Here is a 23,107-nt window from a genome sequence, read left to right on the forward strand (position 1 = left end):
TGTTCTATTACTTCTGCATATAGCCAACATATAGCAGCTTTTGTCAGAGCCTGCTATGAAATATGCTTCGGAAGTGTGGTTTCCTCCGATTAATCTTTTTCATATACATTCTAAAGAGCCCTTCACTGCAGACATGGAGTTGAAAATATAGCCTCCAAGATAATTTTGTATACTAAATAACCAGAGACCAGGTTGCTTGGGTTTGTCCTGAATAAGATAAACATCTTGGACTTCCAGTTTCAGTCTAGGATGCAATGATGCACAGGCTGACAGCAAGATTGAAGTCGACCATGAATACGATTATGTGTTGCTTCGTCAGACGAGAAGTACTGAACATCACTGAAGCTTTTGAGTTTAACTGTGAGCCAAGATATTACAAATATGTGCCACGTGCACACTAAACAAAAGCTTATCTGAGTAATTAAGTTGGTCTAAACTGAAAAACATCAAAACTAAGTTGAGAAATTGTCTCAAAACAAACACCGTGGATTCACTTATGCGTGTATCAAGGAAGGTTATGGCATATGCGTGTACAGACGTGCTTTACCAAGAGCAGATCCCACCAGCGTTAAACCCTGTCTTCATTATGGCTTTTTCAGACTAACTCGGCCGAGTAAAAAAGCTTTATATGGCTTTACCAGATATGGCTTTACCCGGAAAAACCACTTCAAATGCACCTTATTTCCCCTTTGAATATTGAAAAGGATGATTAGGGGACTAGAGCTCCCAGAAAAAGTCAGTAAGAAAAGGCAATTTTTTCTGAAAAAATTACAATGAAGACACTGCTTTATTGACAAAATTTTCAAGGTGGTATTGCATGGCCGACGGTAAGATTGAGGGTGAGCAAATAAGCAATGGATCCGATTCAGATCAGTTTGAGCTGCTAGTCAATTTGCAGCATACCTGTTAACTGAAATCAATTTAAAGGAACGGAATTTCATAATTTTTTGTTCTAAATTGTTGCCCGTGAAGTTGATGTTTTAGTTATTTGAAAATGTGATATATTGTCATAGGAAATTTGATTTATGGTTTAATTGATATCATGAATACATAAATATTTGGATAAATAACAAACGTCATGTCTATATTTAGTTGAGGCTACTTTGTAGGAACAATTGTCTGAGTGTATCGTTTCATAGTGCGATTACACAATGTCTGAAACTATGTTGATTTGAAAGAATCGCACGGTTTAGAGAATAGTGCCAGGAATCACTCAGTCCCTGACTCTCGGGACGCGGCTGGCTAGTATATATATGATCCTCGAATCTCACATTTGTATAATTGTCGTGTCATTATAGTTTTAAATCATGAGGTCGCAAATCAACAATTTCAATTGAATTAATAAATTCTGGCGTGAATTGAATTCCTCCTTCCTGTTTATCCTTCACAAAATATACATTTTACAGGATTTGTGTTCTCCTAGGATTTTTTGTGACTCTCACCGTTGTTTCTCTTCTAATCACAGATTCTCTGTGTGAAGTTGTTCCGATCGAAAATTGGCGAAAATTTATGGGACCTAAGGAATCAAAGACAGCGTTAACCATTTGAGGACTCTGTAGTCCCAGTAGTTAATGCCATTATCTAAAGCTCAAGTGACTTCACTATTGTTATTGTTTATATGAAAATCAACCAGTCTATTTATTCATCACCGTGATATCAGTTGAAATGCTTAGAGATCGGGATCGTTGTAAGATTAAGTAATTTTCTGCTTACTTAAGATTATATACTGTCTCTATGTTTTTGGGAGATCTAAAAGTTTACCTGATGAGTGTTGTAAAATAACTGTGCTTCTTGGTCTATACTGGTGATTTGATGTATTGTATGGCTAGCAAGCAAAAGAAAGCTAGGGTTTTTCTTGACTTCACTACTCTTCAAACTTTTATATTTGATGCTGCAGGGTTGCCACCTTGACATTTTGGCCGTAGTAGTGCACCCGATTAAGTGCTCTAGACACTGCCACACAAGCCACTGTCGTAAATATTTGGATAGCATATTCTGCGTTTACATAACAATATTTTCACCTTTAATTGGAAGTTAGTAAAAAAAAATATTTCAAAAGAACAATAATATAATTTTAAAATAAATTAGATTGAATTTTTTGCTAGAGAGAGTATAACTTTTCCCGTTGACTTTTTTAGCTTTATGAATTCCATAGCTTCGTTGACCTCGTCAAGAGGGAAGACCTTAGAGATGTGTGGAGATATCAAACGTTCTTGATACAACTCAATCACGTCATTGCAAACTTGCCTGAAAAGAAAGGGTTGGTTAGCGGTTATATGGTTAGCGTGTTGGTTATACTTAAGCGGTTAGTAAATTAAGGAAGAAGCACAGGCTGTCAAAGAGGATAGAAAAGGGGATGACAACTCTGATCCGAAATCTTTGAGGATCCCAAACTGAGTTGAAATCTATTAAATATAGAGCATACTTTCTAGTAAAGAAGGGAGACAGATAGCGGAGACGATAAGGTCCCAGCCAGTCAATTTTTCGTTGGATGAAAACTCAGAAGCTTGAAATGAGCTTAACTTAATATTAAATGAAACATTGCAAAATATATCTGAAGGAATAACAGCATAAGCATGCACCCTGACGAAATTTCAGCGATACCTTCAAAATTGAGTAATGTTGCATTAAAATTCTTCATTTTTGATGCTCATCAAACGTAATAGTCAAGACTCATACTAAACTTATTAAAAATATCCAATTAATTATTACCAATTTGATGCAAAATTATTCAAAACGCGAGGGGATTCTGAAGTCAATTTTGATATGTATAGAAAGAACAACATTCCAGCATGTATAAATACGTCAAAATTAATATTCGTAAAATCAATCTTAAGTCTCATTTTCATGCTGCTGGTCCTGACACAGATTGACACCCAACTCCGCATCATATGTTTTCAGAACTCCTGGTTCATACACGGATTCACTACAAACCAGTTTTCAGCTACCGTATTTTCTCTCGTTTAGCCTGGGTTTGTTGAATCTGGAACCCGCTGAAACATCAAGTTCGAATCGGGGTTCCACAGTTCTTAGAGGTCAGATTTACGGACAAAATTCCTCATTTTGAATCAAAACAAAAAAAAGAGCTAAAAAACAAAGTAATTTTTTTTATACTTAAACATAAGAGTAACATAACAAAAAAAGTACAACCTGTAGACTTCACGGTCTGCCAATCTGTAATGAGTGAGTGAAACACCAATCAAAGAGTATGATTTCGGAAGAAGGTCACTAGTCATTATCTGAGGGATTTGACGAGAGGCAAAACCAGCCACTATTACTTTACCTTCGTGAGTGACACTAAAATGAAAAGAAGAAAAAATTATTTGATTAATAGCGATCGAACGCATCCCCACCTAACACGCTGAAAGATTCAACTTAGTATCCTTAGCCGCTCCTGAGACATTGTAGATAAGCTGGATGCAAATAATGTCTTTTGGTTAAGTCCCCCCAACCCCCCAACATACCCTGTAAGTTTCAACTTGATAATCTTATTGCAATGCTCCTATTGTGAGATATTGCAGATAAATCCTTATGACAACCTGGATGCAGGTAGTGTCTTTTATTTTAGTCTAATGCCATTCTGGATGCACATAGTATCTTTTAATTTAGTTCATTACCCTCCCTCCAAACATTCGATAGAAATTTCAACTTAATAGACTAAGGCTTTCCTCAGATATTGCAAATCAACGCTTTAAACAACTGGATGGACATAGCGTATTTTGATTTAGTTCGATGCCATTTTGATAACCTGGGTGTAAATTGTGTCTTTTGATTTAGCTCATAACCCCCCTTAAAATTCCCTAAAAGTTTCGCCGTTCCTGAAATATAGCATATACACCGATTTGACAACCTGGATATGCAGAGTGTCTTTTGGTTTAGTTCAACATCATCCACAGAATTCACAAAAAGTTTCAGCCGAATACTCTTGGTCGTTCAAGACATCTTGAAGATATACCCTGTTGACAACCCGAACACATATGGTGTCTTTTGATTCAATATCTTGCTCACAATTTCCCGAAAATTTCAATCTTATACCCTCAGCCGTTTCTGAGATATTGCAGATAAGCCTTTTGATTTAGTTCAACAGCTCCCTCACAATTCTCTGAAAGTTTCAGATTAACATCCTTAGCCATTCATAAGATTTTGAATATACACCATTATGACAACCTGGATGCATATAATGTCTTTTGATTTAGTTCAACCTTCCCTAAGAGTTTCAACGAAATACCCTTATCCATTCCTGAGATATTACAGCTACACCCTTTTTGACAATCTGGATACACATAGTGTGTTTACAATTAGTTTAGCATCCCAATCAACATTCCGTGAAAATTTCAACTTAAACCCTCAACCGTTCCTGATATTACATATACACCATTTGACAACCTGAATACATATAATGTCTTTTGATTTAGTTCAACCTTCCCTAAGAATTTCAATGAAATACCCCTATCCAATCCTGAGATATTGCAGCTACGCCCTTTTTGACAATCTGGATACACATATTGGGTTTATGCTTAGTTTAGCATCCCACTCAACATTCCGTGAAAATTTCAACTTAAACCCTCAACCATTCCTGATATTACATACACCATTTGACAACTTGGATACATATAATGTCTTTTGATTTAATTCAAAATCACCTTCAACATTCCCTGAAAGTTTCAACTTAATACCGTCAGCTATTCTTGAGATATTGTAGATATTTTATTATTAAAATCTGGATGCAACATAATGTCTTTTGAATTAGTTCAAAGTCCCCCTCAACATTCTTTGAAAGTGTTGACTTAATACCTTTAGCCATTGCAGATCAGCCATTTTAACAGCATGGGTGCTAATAGGCTGAAGGGCCACGAAACGGAGATCAGCACCGCCGGTTTGGACCTTAAGGGTCTAGTGCCGCATCCTTTACCTTTACCTTTAATAGTGCCTTTTGATTCAATTTTCAACATTCCCTGAAAACTGCCCCCTCCCATTTGATATGCTTATTGCATTTAATTTTTGCAATGTGTGACATTCAATAGGCAATTGGAATTATTAAATTGTGTTCAATGAAGTTTATTGAAACCTGTTAAATTAATTATTTGCTTATTGTGCGTCAAATCTCATTGATCTACAATTCATTCTTTCCAAGACAGAAAATTCTCTGTGTTTTTATCTATTAGGATAAATTACATATTTTCAAGTTAGAATCTTTCGTAAAAGGTGCTTTAGAGCTGCAAAATTTAAATTAATGTTTTCGATTTTATTCCAACTACGATTTTTGGTACAATATGAAAAACATAAGAATTTAGAGAGGTAAAGTTAAACCATTTGACTTTGACCATTTATTCAAATTTTCATATTACTCGCGCAAAATCAATTTTGTTTTCGAAACGGCGTTCAATAGATCATAATCATTGCACTTATTTAAAAAGTAATTAAAATTAATTACAATAAGCTATGTTGAACGGGGTTTAAATTAGCCGTTCCTGAGATACTCCAGATCCACCCTTTCGACATCCTGGACGCATATAGTGCCTCCTTGATTTAGTTCAACTTTCCCCTCAATATTCCCTGAAAGTTTTCACTTAATAGCCATTCCTAAGATTTTACAGATCCACCCTTTTGACAAACAGGATGAATATTGTGTTATTTGACCTAGTTCAATATCCCTCTCAGCATTACCTGAAAGTTTCGACTTAATAACCTTAGCCGTTTCTGAAATATTACAAATTTCCATTTTAAAAGATAGATTTAAACAATTTCCAGTTGCATTATTTATGACCCAGGGCCTATGGAGTTCATGTAATCCCTGAAGGCATTTTTATTAGACCTTTTGACTATTTTGAACAATCTAACTATCTCAAAATTATGATTGCATGTTCTTGAATGTTAGGACTATAAGTAGTAAAAAAGGACTAGGGAGTTCCTTCAATCAAAAGTGATTGAAGGACCTCCCTAGTCCTTTTGACTCTTAGAAAGGGCACTTGAGCTTTCACTGTCTAATCGAGAAACTCCTTACAAAGTCTCTATGACCACCACTTCGATATGAAATGGCTCACAAAAAATAACAATACATTGAAGGCTTATGACTCCTTGCTTCCTAAAGATAGTTCTTTCAATCCTGTTTCTTTTTACTTAGGATTATTAACTTTATTTTAAATAGAAAATTTATATTTTATACGATAAGATGTGCCAGACTGTACTTTAGTATGCAAAAAGTTAAAAAATGAGGAAGTTCCTATAAAGACTTTTGTTTACTTTTCAGAAAAGAAGTCCACAGACAAACGAGAATAGACAACATGACTACTCATTCCTCTTTTACGATTTTAAAATGTAAACAGCAACCTTGCTTCATTGATTGACTCTGTTTTTGTTCTAGTGAGGGATTTTAGAAATTTTCCATAATAGTGTATCCTCATAGCACCCTGTCCAAAGCGAGAACAAGGTCCCCCTTCCAGCCAAACCTGAGGTACCCAGCCTTACTCGTAGCATCTTAGGGGTATTTAGTAGAACTATTCTAGCAGAACAGTCTTTTCCCGTCTACAGGGTGCACCCTAGTCATCAGAGCCGCTCTTCCATAATGGATATGCTTAGTGGGGTTGAGTAGCTTCGTAAACGATGGTTGGTCGGTTGTGGCTTTGTTGTTAGTGCTTCAGGACTTTTCTCTATGCTCAAGTTAGCATTTATTAAAAAAGGCTTTTGTAAGATGACCTTCCTCTTCTTTCTTTAAGACCCATGTCTTTACACTATCGGCTACATGCATCACTATTGCATCTAATACCATAGCTTTTGAATCGAATTATTCCGCATTCATGAGTTGAGCAAAAACACTCTTGTGATTTGGCTAGTTTATTTTCCATGTTTGCCCTACAACTTACACTCTTAGTTTTAATACTTCCAAAGTAAAGAAAATTATCTACTTCTCCAACCTCTTCGTCATTGTACTTGGACGAAGTTATCTATTCTAATTTTATTCTTTACGTTTGTTTTATGTCATATATTTGCACCTTGTCTATATAAGCAGTGTTCACTTGCAATTCTAGCAAGATGTCCATGTGTAGACATGTGTGTCCGGCCATGCGCTTACTTAAGCATGGAAGTTGAACCAAACATACTTGTTAACGCCACTCTTAAGCGCAGAAATAAATATAGTGCAAAAGGGCTTTCTTCTGGATAGAATTTGAAATCCGAGACATAGAGTTCTACACTCTAGAACTTGGTGCTTGACAACTCGTTGTAGCCAAGCAGTGAGTTTAGATGTGAAGAAAACTTTCTGGACATTCATGTCTGGACAAACACGCGCCTAGACATGTAACTCTAATTAGGCATATACCTGAACGCTTTCCAAAATTATCATGACCGCGATTGTACTCCTCTATACTGTTACTAAGCAGCCCGAAATGGTCTGCACAGTCTCAGTCGGAAATAATCTTAACTTGACTGTGAAACAGCACTCTAAAAATGAAGCTTACGAAACTATCGAATGTCAAAACTTTTTTTAACATTGTATACGTTTTAAGTACTACTGGTAATATTAATACTAAAAATTAATCGCAGCACCAAATCACCTAGGGCTAACAAATCAACACAAGGCCTACCTCCATCCCACTATGTTTAAATCTACACTTCTCACTCCCACCATGGAGTTACTACATTTCTTTAAACATTTTCTAATGACCACTCCTGACCCTATATTTGAGAACACAAACCCAGTGTCGGAGTCCCAAGATACCAAAAAAAAACAATAAAGATGAAAAAACTAACAAATAGGAATCATTAATATAAATAAATTAAACCATATAATAAAAATAAAGAAGGTATAAAATACTGTATGAAGAAAGTAAAAAAAATACTGTGTTTAGCACAAGCCAAACAGTAGAATAAAAAAAAGTGCAAAAAACCGTTTTCATCACCATTTAGTGCTTCAAAATGAGTGAAGTCCCTTTTATTCAGATTAGATTTGGGGGCTGACTTTCAAATAATAGAACAGCACTGGGTCTAGTACAACCACTGCAAATTAGAATCAGTGCAAAAATTTGGATTTAGTTTTGCGACCCATATTATAAAGAACTTCACCAATATTTGATGCAGGTATATACGCGAGATGGGGATTGGGACCGAGTCCCTCTCTCCACTGAGATCCTAAATTTTTCTCGAAAATGGGCACATCTTATTCAAATTATCAAACAGTTTTTTTTATAACCCCCCCCCCCCCTATTCTTTATTATTGAGCCCCCCCCCTTAGTTCTATGGCTATCTACCTTAGTTCTTCCCTAGGATGGATGGATGGATGACAGACTATCTATCAACAAGGGAAAATTACAACTTTTTATACAATCCCGAAAATGGCTTATAGGCTTGTGCCAGCTTTGCCTCTCACTCAGACCATTTGTCTTGGGTTTGTCTCGAATCGGCCAATGGCTCGATGGCAACTTGATTTAAATTCAAAAAAAATCCTGCGCATGTGTCTAATTCGATGCTTGAAACATGATGACAAAATTTCAGAGTCTCATGAAGAAGAGCTCCTAAATACGTCTGACGGGGTAATTTCCGTAACGTTATTTACGACTGATAAATGGTAATTTGATCAATAAAGACATAAAGCCTACTTACTACTTCAAAGCTTCTTTAAATAAATCACCTCCGACTGCATCAAGGATTATTTTGATTCCTTTGTTTCCAGTATAGTCTTTGACTTTATCGCGAAGATGTTTAGGATCAAATTTCAAAGCAGCAAATGCACCCTTATCACGAACTATTGACGCCTTTTCTTCGGTATCACAAACGCCTATAACCTACAAGATACATCAGCCAATACTTTTCTTGGTCATAAGCAGAACGAGACCCAACTAATAAGAAAGAAGGAGCGGAGGGGGTATAGTTCACTCGACGAATTTTTGTAGCAGCATAATGAGGATATGCTACACAAAGCGGAATAGTTATGTATATGACATGTTGAAAATCCCCAAGCGTGAAATACACTGATTAAAACATTCTTTCTTTCAACATATTAGGGAGGGGCAAAAAACTTAATGGGAACAGTTCGACACTGATTAGACTTTAAAACTAGAAAAGGAAATGCAAGATATAAAATAAAACATAAGAAAACAAATCAATTGTTCAAACTAAACTTAAGTATTTTGTCAATTTTAGAGCAGTGTTATTAATTATCTTTATATTGTTTAATGATACCGTTTGATTTAATTCACACTTTTCCACAAGATTAACATATAGACATTTTGTTTGAGATGGCAGAGATGTGTCGTTATGACACCACAGAACCAAAAGAGTAAGAGGCGCAAGAGAGGGGGGGGAATGATTCTTCTAAAGAAGGGGTAAAAAAAACTGCAAAGTGTATTTTGATGGGAGAAAGGGGAGGGGAATTCTTTGCATCAATCTCACAGGGTTGTGGGCTAGAATTTAAGAAAATTTAAGAGAAAAGAACAGGTTTAAGATACATCAAGCAGTGAACAAAACCTACTAAAACGTACTAAAAACAAACACAACAAGAAAAACATTTATTAATAAAAAATTCCGAATATTCTGAATTTTTTATTAATGAATGTTTTTCTATTGTGTTTGTTTTTAGAAGGTTTTTAATTACGTTTTGTTCACTGCTTGATTTATACTAAACTCGTTTTTCTCTCTTAAACTTTCTTAAATTCTCGTAAATGAAAAAGCAGTGTGGTCTAAGAAATTATCTAAGGTTGTGGGTATACACCCCGCCTGCGTTTGACTATATCATTGATCTTCAAAATTTAAACTACCAGTAACAATTCTCGTTTTAAAATTACATTTGTATGTTGTTCAAAATTGAAGTTTTTGAAAAGAATGACACAAAACAACCAAAAAAATCAATCTCTTCGTTTCGACAAATATTAAATTTTGTAGATAAATTTCACAGAATAGCGAGAAGCTAACAAAACCCTAAAAATTTAGGAACAGGAAAACAATTTCAAACTCATGAAATATTTTCACGAACCAGAATTTAGATGAAACCTATCTTTGTCATCTACTACTTTTTTACAGCACAAGATTCTCGACGTCAGCTAAACCTGATATATCTTGACAGTTATCATGTAAAATTTGGCCAACTGAGTAAAACTGCTCAAATCCCTCCTGAAGAAGCTTAAAAACTGGTTCCCGGGGATTACTCCTGCTGAGAGTTTGTTCTTTGTGGCAACTGGTAACCTAATGAAGCTTTGTGATAGACATTTTCACCTACAAGTTTCCTAGTGAAGAGAATTAGTGCAAGTGAGGTTAAGCTATTCTCATTACATCAGCTCTAGCGAGAATCATATTAGAAATCTTCCCAAAAAGAGGGTAAAAGATATAATTGAACAGACATAGACGCCCCCTCAAGACGTTTCTGAATCGAGTTAACAGGTAACACTCTCTCCAGGTTTCACTCTCCCCAGGAACAATTCTCCAGTTAAACCCCTTCTGATTGGCGGAGCTGTGCGCACCTATAGTATGTGCCTTGCAATCAGTTAATTACGGCACAAATTTCACTCATCCCAATTAAAAAAAAAACAACTGAAATTATTATTTTCTGCACAAATAACGTTGATGCTTGTACATAACTGTGTTATATCCGAATGAATATAACCTGAAGTAAGGACATTTTAGGCTTCCATTTTCCAGTGGTTAGAAGGAGGGGTTTTAAGGACCAATTTTTCAGGGGAACGGGTCCCTCTATCCTCTCCCTATATTCTGGTTTGGAAATAACATAAAAAGGAGTTAGTACATCACGGCTGAAAAAATAAAATTTCAGAAAAATGAAAGTCTTAGAACTCAAAATCTGTACCTTAGCTTTATAAACATTTGCTGCCAGATCAACAGCAGCAAGACCTAATCCACCCGCAGCAGCCGTTATCAGAACCGTGTCTTTAGCTGTTATCTTTGCACGTCGATGGAGACACAGTAGCGCAGTGGCATATGTGTCTAGCAGGGCTGCCCCTACATCACAACTTACTTTCTTAGAAATTGGCCAAACATCCTGAAAGTTAGGATCTGATTAAGAAATGGAAGAGGATAAAAAAGAAAGTTAAACTAAGAATGAAAACACAGAGGTATTTTATGTGCTAAAATTATGACTGCATGTAGGGGGAGGGGGCCGAGGTTAGTTAAAGTCCTTTAGGTGGTAGCACAATAAAGCATATGCAGGACAATGTGATCAAGTTCAGACCCTTTTGAATGGAATTATTAAGAATTTAGTTCTAAAGAAATAAACTATTTTGTGTCGAAATAATTCCAGTACTTTCATTTTGAGACCTTTTTCTGTTCTAAACTATTGAATTCATAATACTTATTCTATTTCTTCAACTTTATTTTATTTCCCACATAAAAATGCAAATTAAGGAAAAAACAGACGCATCGATAAGTAAGTGTTCTAGAATGTCTATCGATTGTTTGCGAGATGATCTAAAGAGGCTTTATTGACCAAAAGAAATAAGGTGCCGCAAGTCCTTCCCTGCAGATTCACAAAATATTAATTTTAGCGACTTCCATAGCCATATCAAAATACCAATGAAACCTCCGAGTTTTCTATTGTTGTTCTAAAGAAACATTACTGTGTCCGAGAAAAATTTTTCTTAAATAAAGGTATATGACCCCTAGAAAATTTCCTACACTTGCTGGTACTAAATGAAAAAAAAGCCTAAACTTGAAGAAAAAAGGTTTATTATAGGGTTCACCAGTGGAGGTCCAGAAGTTCAGATTTTTACAAAGAAATCAATCTTTCAAACTTTGCTTTTTTGAAAGACCTTTTCACAGTAAGAAAGATTCCACTTTTAATGCTTAAACAGTAACTATCTGTATGTGTAGAGTCATCAGTAAGACACTTATAGCATATGAAAAGATTAACGGGGGATTTCTGTAGAAGTTTTATGGTGCCAATATTTCCAAACTTGTGGCTCCCCACAAGTGGATAATTACAAAATCAGAGTAAGCATTGGAAGAAATCTATAATGAACAATTGAAACATAAAAAGCCTAAATGGAAAAATTAATTTTTTGTTGAAGCTCAACAATTGGACCTTTAATTTGAAAAGTTTTCACTTGACATGCAGAGTTGAACCATACTGTACTCTTTCAAGACTTTTCCATTTTCATTTTTTATTATAAGCCTAAATAACTTGTTCCAGTATATAGAAAATTAGGCATGGGTTCAATTCAATACCTTAAAAAAAACATACTTTATTAAAGTTGAGAGAAACTGTAACGCCTCCAGCGTTAGAAATAAATTTTTGTTTCTTTCTATGCGGTGTTATATTTGTTCCTATTTTCAACGATGAAATTAATGGCTTTAATTGTTTTAATTAATTGTCTAATTAATTGTTTCTTTATTTCCCATTTTCCTTGAAATTTAATAAGTTCTGTGGCCCATTATTAGATTTTGGGAAAGTATTGGTATTTAAGTATTTAAGTATCGGTATTATTAGGAAAGTAGGTTTTGTCAACATGATTGCAGGACCTAAGAGCCCAAACTCCCTCCATCCCAAAGCTGCATAAATATAAACATATTGGACCTCTTTGATTCATGACCGTCCACAAAAAATTTCTGAAATTATCTTAAATCATTAAATACCTAAAATAAACAAAGGAACAGAGTAATCATTCAGGGCTTGAGAGAGAGAGAGAGAGAGGGGAGGGGGAGAAGCACCACATTTAAAAGTGGTAATTCAAGTTCGTATCAAGCTGGACTTTATTGTCCATTACAATCTATGTTCGCTTCTGGTTTCCTTTCTATGGTCATAACTGTTTATGCTCACTCAAAGTTAGATGTCGTATAGAACCTGATTAATTCCTATTTAATTTTTGTCATTATTTCATTTACACCTTTCGGACCGGAAATTTGCAGTTGAGGTAAATGGTTTTGTTTCAAATTTGATAAATAATTAGAGTATTGGTGTACCAAATTAGATGATCTTACCGGCTATTTGCAAAGAAACAACGTTACAATATTATTTGCAGATGATACATCATTAACAATTATAGGTAATTCACCTATTTTGCTACTAGAAATCTAACCAGTTTCATCAAATAAACTCCGACCGAATTCATGATTTTTAGTCGGTCAACAAGTGCTAAAAAAAGTTGCATTACATTATTATATGAATTACCCTTAATGAAGAATGATTTACTTTTCGAATTCATTTTAACAAGTGTTATCTGAAGCATGTTTTACCATTTGGAATTTTGAAGATCACTACCATTCTTTGATTGGATAGTATTGATGATTAGATAGTATAGATAGTATTTAAATTGTACAGATAGTATTTAAAATATAGATAGTAAAATAGAAAATATAGATAGTATTTAAAATTTGATTAGATAGTATTTAAATTGTGCCCTACAGTTCATTTGAACAATTTTAGTTACGCATAAAACCTTTTCAAATTCGGAAAAATACAGCACTAAAATTGCTAAAAAATCATTTCGATAGACCAAGTTATCTGTCAGATATCCTAAATCTGGGCCATTTTTTTTATTTTTGAACCTTCTGAATTCGAAGCTGATAAAAGAAAGTGAAAGCTACAAAATTGATATTTCACTATTCAGTTGCCAAATGATTATTTTCATGATAAAAATTTACTATAATCCTCCTACAATTAAAAACTAGAGGTCAAGAAATTCTATCAGGTACATTATCCCTCATGGTTTTAATAAGTACAATTTAGAGATTTTTTTTTTTTTTTTTTTTTTTTACAATCTGAGAGAATGATTCTCTAACATATCTATGACTTATTTTAAAAATACATTAGAGAATTCTGTAACAGACGATGAAGGAAATGCTCAGATGACAGGAATAGAATTGTTGATTTTTATGTTGATGATGATTGTATGCTGATTTTTTTTTAATTGTCCCAGGGTGGGGTATATTATCCTCTATCTGAAATTTAAATTATTTATTTGTTTTTAACTTTTTGTTTGCATAAATACATCATGATAATTTTTTATTTTGCTTGTTATTTTTCATTTAGGTGTTTCCTTTTGATTCTTTTTTTATAGCAATAGTGTTATTAATTTCATTCAGAAGTTAGCTCTAGCCCAACCAGCTACACGTTCTCTATTAGGGGAATACAATTTATTTTGATGTATTCTATGGATCGTCAATAAATCTTATCTACTGTAGTAGTGACATTTTGAAAAAAAAAACTGTTGAATTGATTATTGATCGAGCTGAGCGTTTTTTGCGCTTACATGAACATAATCAATCGATCCAAAAATCTTAAGGAAGAAATAACAAGGGCTGGATATCGCTGGGTACTAACCCTACTCACTAATCTTGTTTCGAAAAAACCTATTTTTACGAAGTTATGCTAAATTGAAGCTCGAACCAATGTTTTACAAAAAGTTGCAAATTTAATTGAAAATATCATTAAAGATGTAATTTTAAGATTTTGCCAAAATTATGGTACAGAAGTTAAAATTTCCTTAAAGGCACCACAAGCTTCAAAGGTAGGAATGAACGGTCTTTGTAGCTTTCCATCATATTCATAAAAAAAAACAGCTTAATTCCAGGAGATAGGTGAGTTTTATTTGAAATAAGTCAATTCTAGTGTAAAATTCACCCAAATCAGGGTCAAATTGAACCACAATAGGATTTATTTTAAGTTCAAAATTAATTCAACAACTTACAGATTGGTCTAAGACACACTCTTCAGCAAAACCTCCCAATTTTTCTTTATTAAGACCAATGACTCTGTCACCTGGTTTAAAATCTTCTACCTTCGCTCCAACTTGTTTTATTGTACCACACACCTCAAAGCCAGGAATGAATGGCAGTTTCGGCTTTTCGTTATATTCACCTTGACATTTTAAAATATCTGAAGCATTTATACCACAAGCTTCAACGTTAACTATAACCTGTAAAGAAAGATATAAAAAAGGATAAATATCCTCCAGACGATATTTATATTGATACACTGTCAGTCAAAAACGATAAAAAAGGATAAAGATCCTCCAGAGCCAGACGTATTAAGAATAAGTTGTGTCTCAGTTTCATGCTTGCTCTTCTTTAAAATAGCTTTATTGGATGACCTTTGGTCTGATAAAATTATCCAACTCAAGAGGTTATCTTTCAAAATTCAGAAGCCTTTAGGCCATTATAACATATTTCCTTCTAGTTCGATTTTCCATCTAGATTTTGTTTGATACACGGTCAGTCAAAAAGTATAAAAAAGAATAAATATCCTCCTGAACCATTGCTGGCGCATAGGGCATCGAATCTTCGTTTTAGTTGCTGGGTCCTTTTTCAAGGGACAAGTAGAAAGCTTTTTGCCCAACCCTGCTGCGGAAGGGATCGAACCATGGGCCCCGTATAGCTAAGCACAGCATCAATCCACTGCAACAGGGTATTCAAAGAAAGAGATATTCAATGATAAAAAAAGGAAAGATAAATAGACAAATACATTTGCAAAAAGGCAAAAAAATAAAGGTGGAACTAAAGATTTTTTTTGGGGGGGGGGGGTGACGAAATCCATTTCATTTGTTAAAGCAAATCAACAAATCTAGTCTTTTTATAAGTCGAAACGGAGAATAAACCGTGAAAGACACAGGAAAAGCCATGCATGACAGATTGAGTTGTTTCCAAAAAAACTTAAGGCTAAGCCAGGATAACTTCTACTGTGCGTGCAAAACCTGATGGGTTGCTAGTTCGTATTGAAATAGTCCTTCCTCATGCATATTAGACCACATTAGACGCAATAATCTAGTGTTTAAAAAGAAGGGACTTAGAACTTACACGGACAAAGTGTTCACCAGACAAACTCGAAACGAGACAAATCATATACAAGTGTTTTCTTCTGGCATGTACCATACAAAATACATTATATAGAAACGCAAGAATAGATAGTAGGCGTAAGTTTGTATAGAATTTTCACAAAGAAAGTTCAAGTTCCACGTGCAAGTTTTTAGTTTTCCCGTAGCACTTGCAGAGTAGCCTACAGGCAACAATTTCGTAACATTCGAAGCTGAGATTCAGTTTCACTCACCTGCCGAATTATGTTTTTGAAATATATAAATGTGTTGAAAAATGACTGAAAATTGTTGAAAAAAGAAAATCTCGTTGTTTTAAGCAATTTTAGATCGTCTTCTAAGGAGAAATCTAAGTAATATGATAATTCTGGCTCGGTGAATGGATAAGTCTGAAACTAATGAATTCAATAATTTTTTTCTGTAAATGTTTTATTTCATTCACTTAAAACTACAAGAAAGATTTACCCCCAAGGGAGAGCAGAGCTCGTAAAGTCGGGTCGAAAATTAACTTGGTGAAAAAAAAAAAAAAAAAAAAAAAAAAAAAAAACATAAGAAAAAAAAGTAATGCTAGGCAAGAGGGGCGAATGGGGTCATCCCAACATGGGAAAGCTATAGTAAACACACACACACACACAAATAAAATATATTTTAATATTGAATTATCATTGGTCAAAATATTTCTTTTTTTTAATGATACAGTACCTCGTGTTTCGTGTGCAACTTAAAGGTGTCGACTCGTCGCAAAGCCCATGCTTCAAAGAGGACATACATCTTAAAAAACGTTTTCAAAAGTGGGGATTCTATTTATTACACGTTCAGTAAAGCTATTTCAACATCTCAGGAAAAACTATAACAACTACAAAACCTCCAAGAAGTATCACATTTGTATACGCTCAAAAAGTCTATTTCAACTTTTGCAGGTGGGAAATTACGATATATCTCAGCTTGTGAATAACTTGAGGATTATTATTTTGATAATATAGAACATATGAATTAGAGCATAACCTGGCTAATATCAAAAATAACGATAGCACATGGAGGCATACCCCGCAAGAAGAAAAGAAAAATAAAATAAAGGGGTGACGACGAAAAAAAGAGCGAAAAAGATTAAAAAAAATACTTTACCTCCGTATCTTCTACTTTCTCCAGAGGTGAAATGTCTTCGACAATAAGTGGTTGACCAAGGCTACGGGCGATAACTGCTCTATATCCTCTCTGGATAAGAAAGGCCTAGAAAAGTTTTCAATTTGAAAGTAATTTTGTCGTTCTTCAAAAGTGATATTAACAATTGCTCTATTTAATCATTTTATGCGTTTATTCAAAGAGCACATGAAACTTACCAGAGTAACTCAAGTCAGTATTTTTTTCTAAGGAAAAAAAAAATAAATAAAAACAGCCAAAGTCATCTATTACTATCTCATGATTAAAAACCTAGCCATCTAGATAGCCCTAAAGTCAATTATTGAAAAATAAAACAAAATTAACAAATTTTATTTAACTTTTTTTTACTTTTTCTTAGAATGGATCCAAAGGCAAAATATTCGGTTTTCCAAAAAAAGGCATATGGGTGCCTTTCTGTCTTCAGTTATGCCTCATTTTCCCTTGGAAATCATGCAATTACTGCACTGTCAGATTCGAAATACCTTTGCATAATTGATGTAGAAAAGACAGCAAAAACGAGGCCAATCATTATAAAGCAAACAACTCCCGCCCTCAAATGTGCTTACGAAACTTTCTTGTCGAGCCACGAAACTTTCATAGGTAAGCTTACGTGTCGAGCTTACGAAACTTTCATGGGTAAAGGCAGACACACATAGCAGCCCCCACCCCTGGGGTGTAAGAGGGGACTCATCAGGTGAGACCTAAACCAATTTTAACTTGTAATTTGACTACAGTAACCAATCCTTGGGTTTATGCCACTGCTACTGTTGATGCTTGATGTTTTGTGCTGATTGCTTTCTATTCTTCAAATTTCACAATCCCCTGCTTTGCTATTTGAAATTTGTTACTTGATAGTGGACTATATCCTGCCTTATACCCAAACTGTCTGATACCACTGCCTATTCTGTTCCTGTCTTGTTGTTTACTTGAGATAAGAAATGAACAGTCAACTCCAACCACCTCGTGAGCTAAGGTCTGACAGCTCAATCCAATTCTCTGGATCAGAATCTGTTTCAGAGCAACTACTCATGCTCACTAACCACATAAATAGCATAAAAATCAAACATAAAATGCTAGCAGATTCACTACAACCTGACGACCTTAAATCTTCAGTGAAAGGGTTACTTGATGACCTTATATTGGCTAAGATCTCTTCCCAGGTAGATGAAGCAGTGGTTAAAATGAAAGAGGAACAGACATTCACGCAACATGTCACTATCTCTTCAGATAAGCTGGATGCATTCAAGCAGGAGGTGTATGCTGGCCTCAACCTAGATCTTAGTAATCTAGTGGATAAAACCCTAGAAAGCTATAACAGACGCATATTTTCTGTTGAATCTTCTTTGGATACTTTAGAGTCATCCTTGATAGACCTTAAAAACTCTTCCCAGCCTATCCAGTCCAATCTGGCAAGATTAAATGACAGTTTTGAACAGCAGGTTTTAACCAAATTATTGTCTTTGGGGTAAAAGAGGATGCCTCCATTGAAAACACTGAAAGTCGATTCTTGTCACTATGTGAAAGTCGATTCTTGTCAGTTGGGAAATTTCCTGGTATACCAATTATTTACTTTGATGTTGTATCAGCCAAAAGAATTGGCAAACCATCTGCAAAACCCAGACTCATAGTTGTAGAATTTAGCAACTTACGAGTTCGTCAACTGCTTCTCAGACAAAAGGATTTGAAAGGATCAGGGATTCTATTTCCTGAGACGCTTACAATACCACGCTTACGACTTCTTTCATATGCCAAGTCAAAGCTTGGCTTACGTAATGTTTGGTCCAGTAAAGGTGATATCCTGTATAAAACCCAATCTGGAAGAGTGATTAAGTTTAATAATCAGAATAACATTGATTTATGTGCTGCAAATACAGAAAAATTAAAGTGATGGATTTAGATTTATTTTGTTATAATATCTTGCATTGTTTCTGTAGTAATTTACTTGATGTTCTTAAAGTATTCCTCTATTATTCTTTACTGTCCTCACATAATTTTGACTGGTACCATATTACACTTTGGGTCAATAGTTTGGATGATATGTCCCTTCCCACTAATATTTCTTTATGTTTGTTTTTGATTCTGTCACCTTCATCTTGCCTGATTTACATTATAATCTTGTCGTGTTAATATGCTTTTAACTCACATAATGTCAACTGGTCATATGTTATAGTTTGTGCTAATACTTATAATAATATGTGCCTTCCCACTGATTTTTCTTTATGTTTGTTTATGATCCTTTCACCATCATGTAGCTTGGCTTCTATAATGTTTTTGTCCTGTCAGCAAACTTGCAGCTCACATACTTTTCACTGGTCCCATATTGCATTTTGGGCAAATATTATGAATCATATATGTTATCCCACTGTTATTTTTTTTTTTTTACGTTTGTTTGTGATCCTATCACCTTTATGCAGGCTGATTTCTTTCATATTTTTGTCGTTTCAGCATAATTGCAGCTCATATAATCTTGCTGGTTCCACATTATACTTAGGGCCAATATTCTGATGAATATATGCCATGCCACTATTATTTCCTTATTTAGGTTGGTGATCCTATCGCCTTCCTGTAGCCTGAATTCTATCATATTTTTCTCATGTCAGCACACATGCAATTAACATAACTTTGACTGATCCCATATTATACTTTGGGCCGATATTTTGACTAATATATGCCATCTCATTGTTATTTCTTTATCTTTGTTTTTGATCCTATCACCCTTGTGTACCCTGAATACTATCATATTTTTGTCATGTCAGTATATATGCAGCTCTCGTAATTTCTTACTACCATATTATACTTTGGGCTAATATTTGGTATAATGTGTGTCATTCCTTTGATATTTATTTATATTTGTCTGTGATCCTATCACCTTCGGGTAGGCTAACTACTATTATATTTTTTTCATGTCAGCATACTTACAGCTTACATAATTTATACTGGTTCCACATTATAAATTGGGCCAATACTTTGAATAAAATGAGCCATCCTACAGATATCTCTTGTTTGTGATACTCTCACCTTCATGTAGCCTAATTTCTATTATTTGTTTGTCAGTCCAGCACACCTGCAGCTCATGTAATAGGAACTGGTGTCACATTATACTTTGGTCCAATACTTTGGATAATTTGTGCCATCCCACTTATATTTCTATGTGTACATTTATTATGTGTGATAATCATGGGTGATTTCTCTTTTCTTTTGAATTCTTCTATTCTTAATTCAATTATATTTGATCAACCAAGTAGGGCTGGTAAACAAGAGACTAATACACTTGACCCTCTCCTTGAATCAACGGTTAGTTCCAGCTCCAATTATCACACTACCATTGATTATTGTGATAAAATTATACCCTCACTGTCTTTAAATAGAAGCTTCAATGTATTTTGTTTTAATGTGCATAGGATAAAAGATCAGTGGGATTGTCTGAATCGTGTTTGTGGTCTGATAATTCTTGCCCTTTTGATGTGATAGGTTTAATAGAAACATGGTTACCTAATGGGGGAAAAAATTAGAGCCTATAATATGCAGGGTTATGTTGCTATCGATATCTCCAGAGTGGTAACAAAGTGCTCAGCGGGTATTTCTTTTTTGTATGGAGTCTCATATCGAGTTTAGTAGAGACTCTGACCATGATTCCTTGTTTGAATCAGTAGTATCCAATAGAAGGACTGTTTATTTTCTTGTCATTGGTCTGAAAAGCCAGTTTGCATGTGATACTGTTTGTTTGTTTTATAAGCCCCCTCCTTTTCCAACACATTTGTTCTGCGATTTGCTTGATCAACTTTCTTGTGTGGGGTCTTTCTCTAAAAAACGTATTTGTGTTTTGGGAGATTTTTTAATTGTAATATGTTAAATATTGGATCAAGTGATGAATGTGACCATCTCTTTGATGTGCTTTCTTCTTCTGGTCTACTTCCTTCAATTTTTATTCCTTCTCGTGTTGTCCCTACTAGAAATTCTGCCACTTTAATAGACAATATTTTCATTTCTCATTCTTCTAATTTGAAATTAACTTCTGGTCTTGTTTTCACTGATCTTTTTGATCACTTCCCTATTTATGTTTCACTTTTTGTGCCTCAAACTAAGATTGCTGTGGATGAGCGGGATGAGTCTTCTTTTAGAACTTCCACAGATAAAGAAACTTCAAATTTAATACATAGTCTTCAAAGTAATGATTGGTCTAGTGTTCTTGAAGATAATGACGTTGATTGTGCAACGAATCTATTTTTGTGTCGTATGGGAGCTCTGTTGGATAAGCATTTTCCTCTTAGAAAGAGGCCAAGGAATTCCATACCCAAATGTCCATGTATGTCTAGAGGTCTGATCAATGCTACACATATGAGGGCGTCTCTGTTCAAGGCTGCATGTAAAAGTGAAACGCAGGATGATCTTTTGAAGTATAAACTTTATAGAAATGTGCTTACTTCTTCAGTATATGCAGCCAAAAAGCTCTATTTTTCGCGTCGAATTCATGAGTGTAAGGGGAATTTGCGAAAGGTTTGGATTGTAGTTAATGAAGCTCTTTCCCGCAAGAAATTCAAACAATCCCCCCCTTGTCGCTACAGGAAAGCTGATGGATCTTTCGTGGACAACAATTCTTCAGCAAGCGCCTTCAATTCGTATTTCACCTCACTTCCTTCAGTTCCTAATCCACCCTACAGCAGAGTAAGTAGTTTTCCCTTAGCAGAAAAGTAATTTTTCCTTTTCCCATGCAGTGATACCGAAATTTCTAACATTATTTCTCAGCTTTCAAGTAGCCGTTAAGTTGATGGTTTGGTTTGAGCTGTAATGTTTTTAAAAAAATTGGTCAGTTTGTTTCTAACCCCATCTCACACATAACTAAGCTCTCTCTTTCTTCTGGTGTTTTTTCTCATTTATTTTAAGTTATTGATGTTGTACGTTTGTGTAAAAAAGATGATTCATACCTAATTACAAACTATTGACCTGTTCCTCCCCATCGTGTAATCTCCATAGTTGTTGAAAAAGTCCTGTAATGTAGACTCTCTTCATTTGTATTTATTGCTTGGTTGACAGCAGGAATTTTTCTTCTAGCTAACCACCAGTATGGTTTCCGTCCCCGTTTTTCTAACGTGTATACACTTCCAGATGCAACAGAATTTGGGCGTGTTAATCTTGACAAGGGCATGTGTGTTTTGGGTCTATTTCTTGACTTTTCAAAGGCACTTGATATGGTCGTTCACTCTGTTCTTTTGTCAAAATTATCTTCATTTGGAGTGCATGGAGTCCCACTTGAATGGTTTAGGTCTTACCTCTCAGGGAGATCTCAGTATGTTTCAGTTAATGGTACTTCTTCCTCTTCCTTGCCTATTTTGAAAGGTGTTCCACAGGGCTCTGTGCTTGGAACACTTTTGTTTTTAATTTATATTAATGATCTTGTTGATGGTCTTCATCCTCTTGTGCACCCTATTCTTTTTGCTGACGACAATAACTTTTTCATTTTTGCAGTGGAGCTGCCATCTTCCACTTCCCTAGCTCAAGGTCTTCTTGATAAAGTAAAAGATTGGTGCTGGTCAAATGGTATGACTCTCAACAGCCAAAAAAGTGCCATTATACAATTTAGGACCCCTTATCGTATGAGAGACGCAAGGGAGCAAACCATCCTGACTTATGGGAATGATATTATACCACAAGCTACTATAGTGAAATTTTTTGGTGTGTATCTTGACATGTTTTCTTTCTTTTAAACCCCATATAACTCATACCCGCTCCCTTGTCCTCCGCCAATCTTTAATGTTATACAGGGTTAACTCATTTCTTCCCCCAGATGTTATGCTTTCTCTTTATTATGCTTTTATTTTTCCTTACCTTTCTTATCGCTGTTCTGTCTGGAGTAGTACTAATAAATCTCTTCTCTGCTTACTTCAAAGAGCCCAAAATAGGGCAGTGAAGGCTACTTTTCTTCTACCTCGTTTTAACCCTTCCTCTGATCTTTATAATGATACTGGAATAGCTCCGCTGGATCGTATTGTGGGTAAAAGTTACCTTTATTTAGCACATTCTGCTTTTCTAGGTACACTTCCACCATCTCTGCAGCAGTTTTTCTTTCTGTCAGGCTCAGGTAGGTACTCTTCCTTTTTACGTAGCTCTTATCGCAGATTCATTTTACCTAAACGATCATCTACAGCAGCTCAGAGGTCTCCTGTTTATCAATCTAGTTTTACTATGGAACTCCATCCCTT

At 35.0% G+C, this 23,107-nt stretch overlaps 1 protein-coding gene across 1 annotated transcript in view; it reads right to left on the reverse strand.

Annotated features, from left to right (window-relative positions):
* Positions 1-1,999: 1,999 nt before the first annotated feature.
* LOC148947129 (protein Cryzl2-like) overlaps positions 2,000-23,107 on the reverse strand; it is a 59,182-nt gene continuing 38,074 nt past the window's right edge. The window contains exons 3-8 of the mRNA XM_089097275.1: positions 16,872-16,976; positions 14,628-14,855; positions 10,793-10,984; positions 8,599-8,780; positions 3,151-3,297; positions 2,000-2,247 (exon numbers count right to left, since the gene is read on the reverse strand). Coding sequence (XP_088953401.1) covers positions 2,085-2,247; positions 3,151-3,297; positions 8,599-8,780; positions 10,793-10,984; positions 14,628-14,855; positions 16,872-16,976 — 1,017 coding nt within the window. The 3' untranslated portion in view covers positions 2,000-2,084. The remainder of the gene's footprint in view (positions 2,248-3,150; positions 3,298-8,598; positions 8,781-10,792; positions 10,985-14,627; positions 14,856-16,871; positions 16,977-23,107) is intronic.

The sequence above is a fragment of the Artemia sp. Qi Xiang Cuo genome, chromosome 11 (genome assembly GCF_049724085.1).
Source record: "Artemia sp. Qi Xiang Cuo chromosome 11, ASM4972408v1, whole genome shotgun sequence".
NCBI classification, from domain to species: domain Eukaryota; kingdom Metazoa; phylum Arthropoda; class Branchiopoda; order Anostraca; family Artemiidae; genus Artemia; species Artemia sp. Qi Xiang Cuo.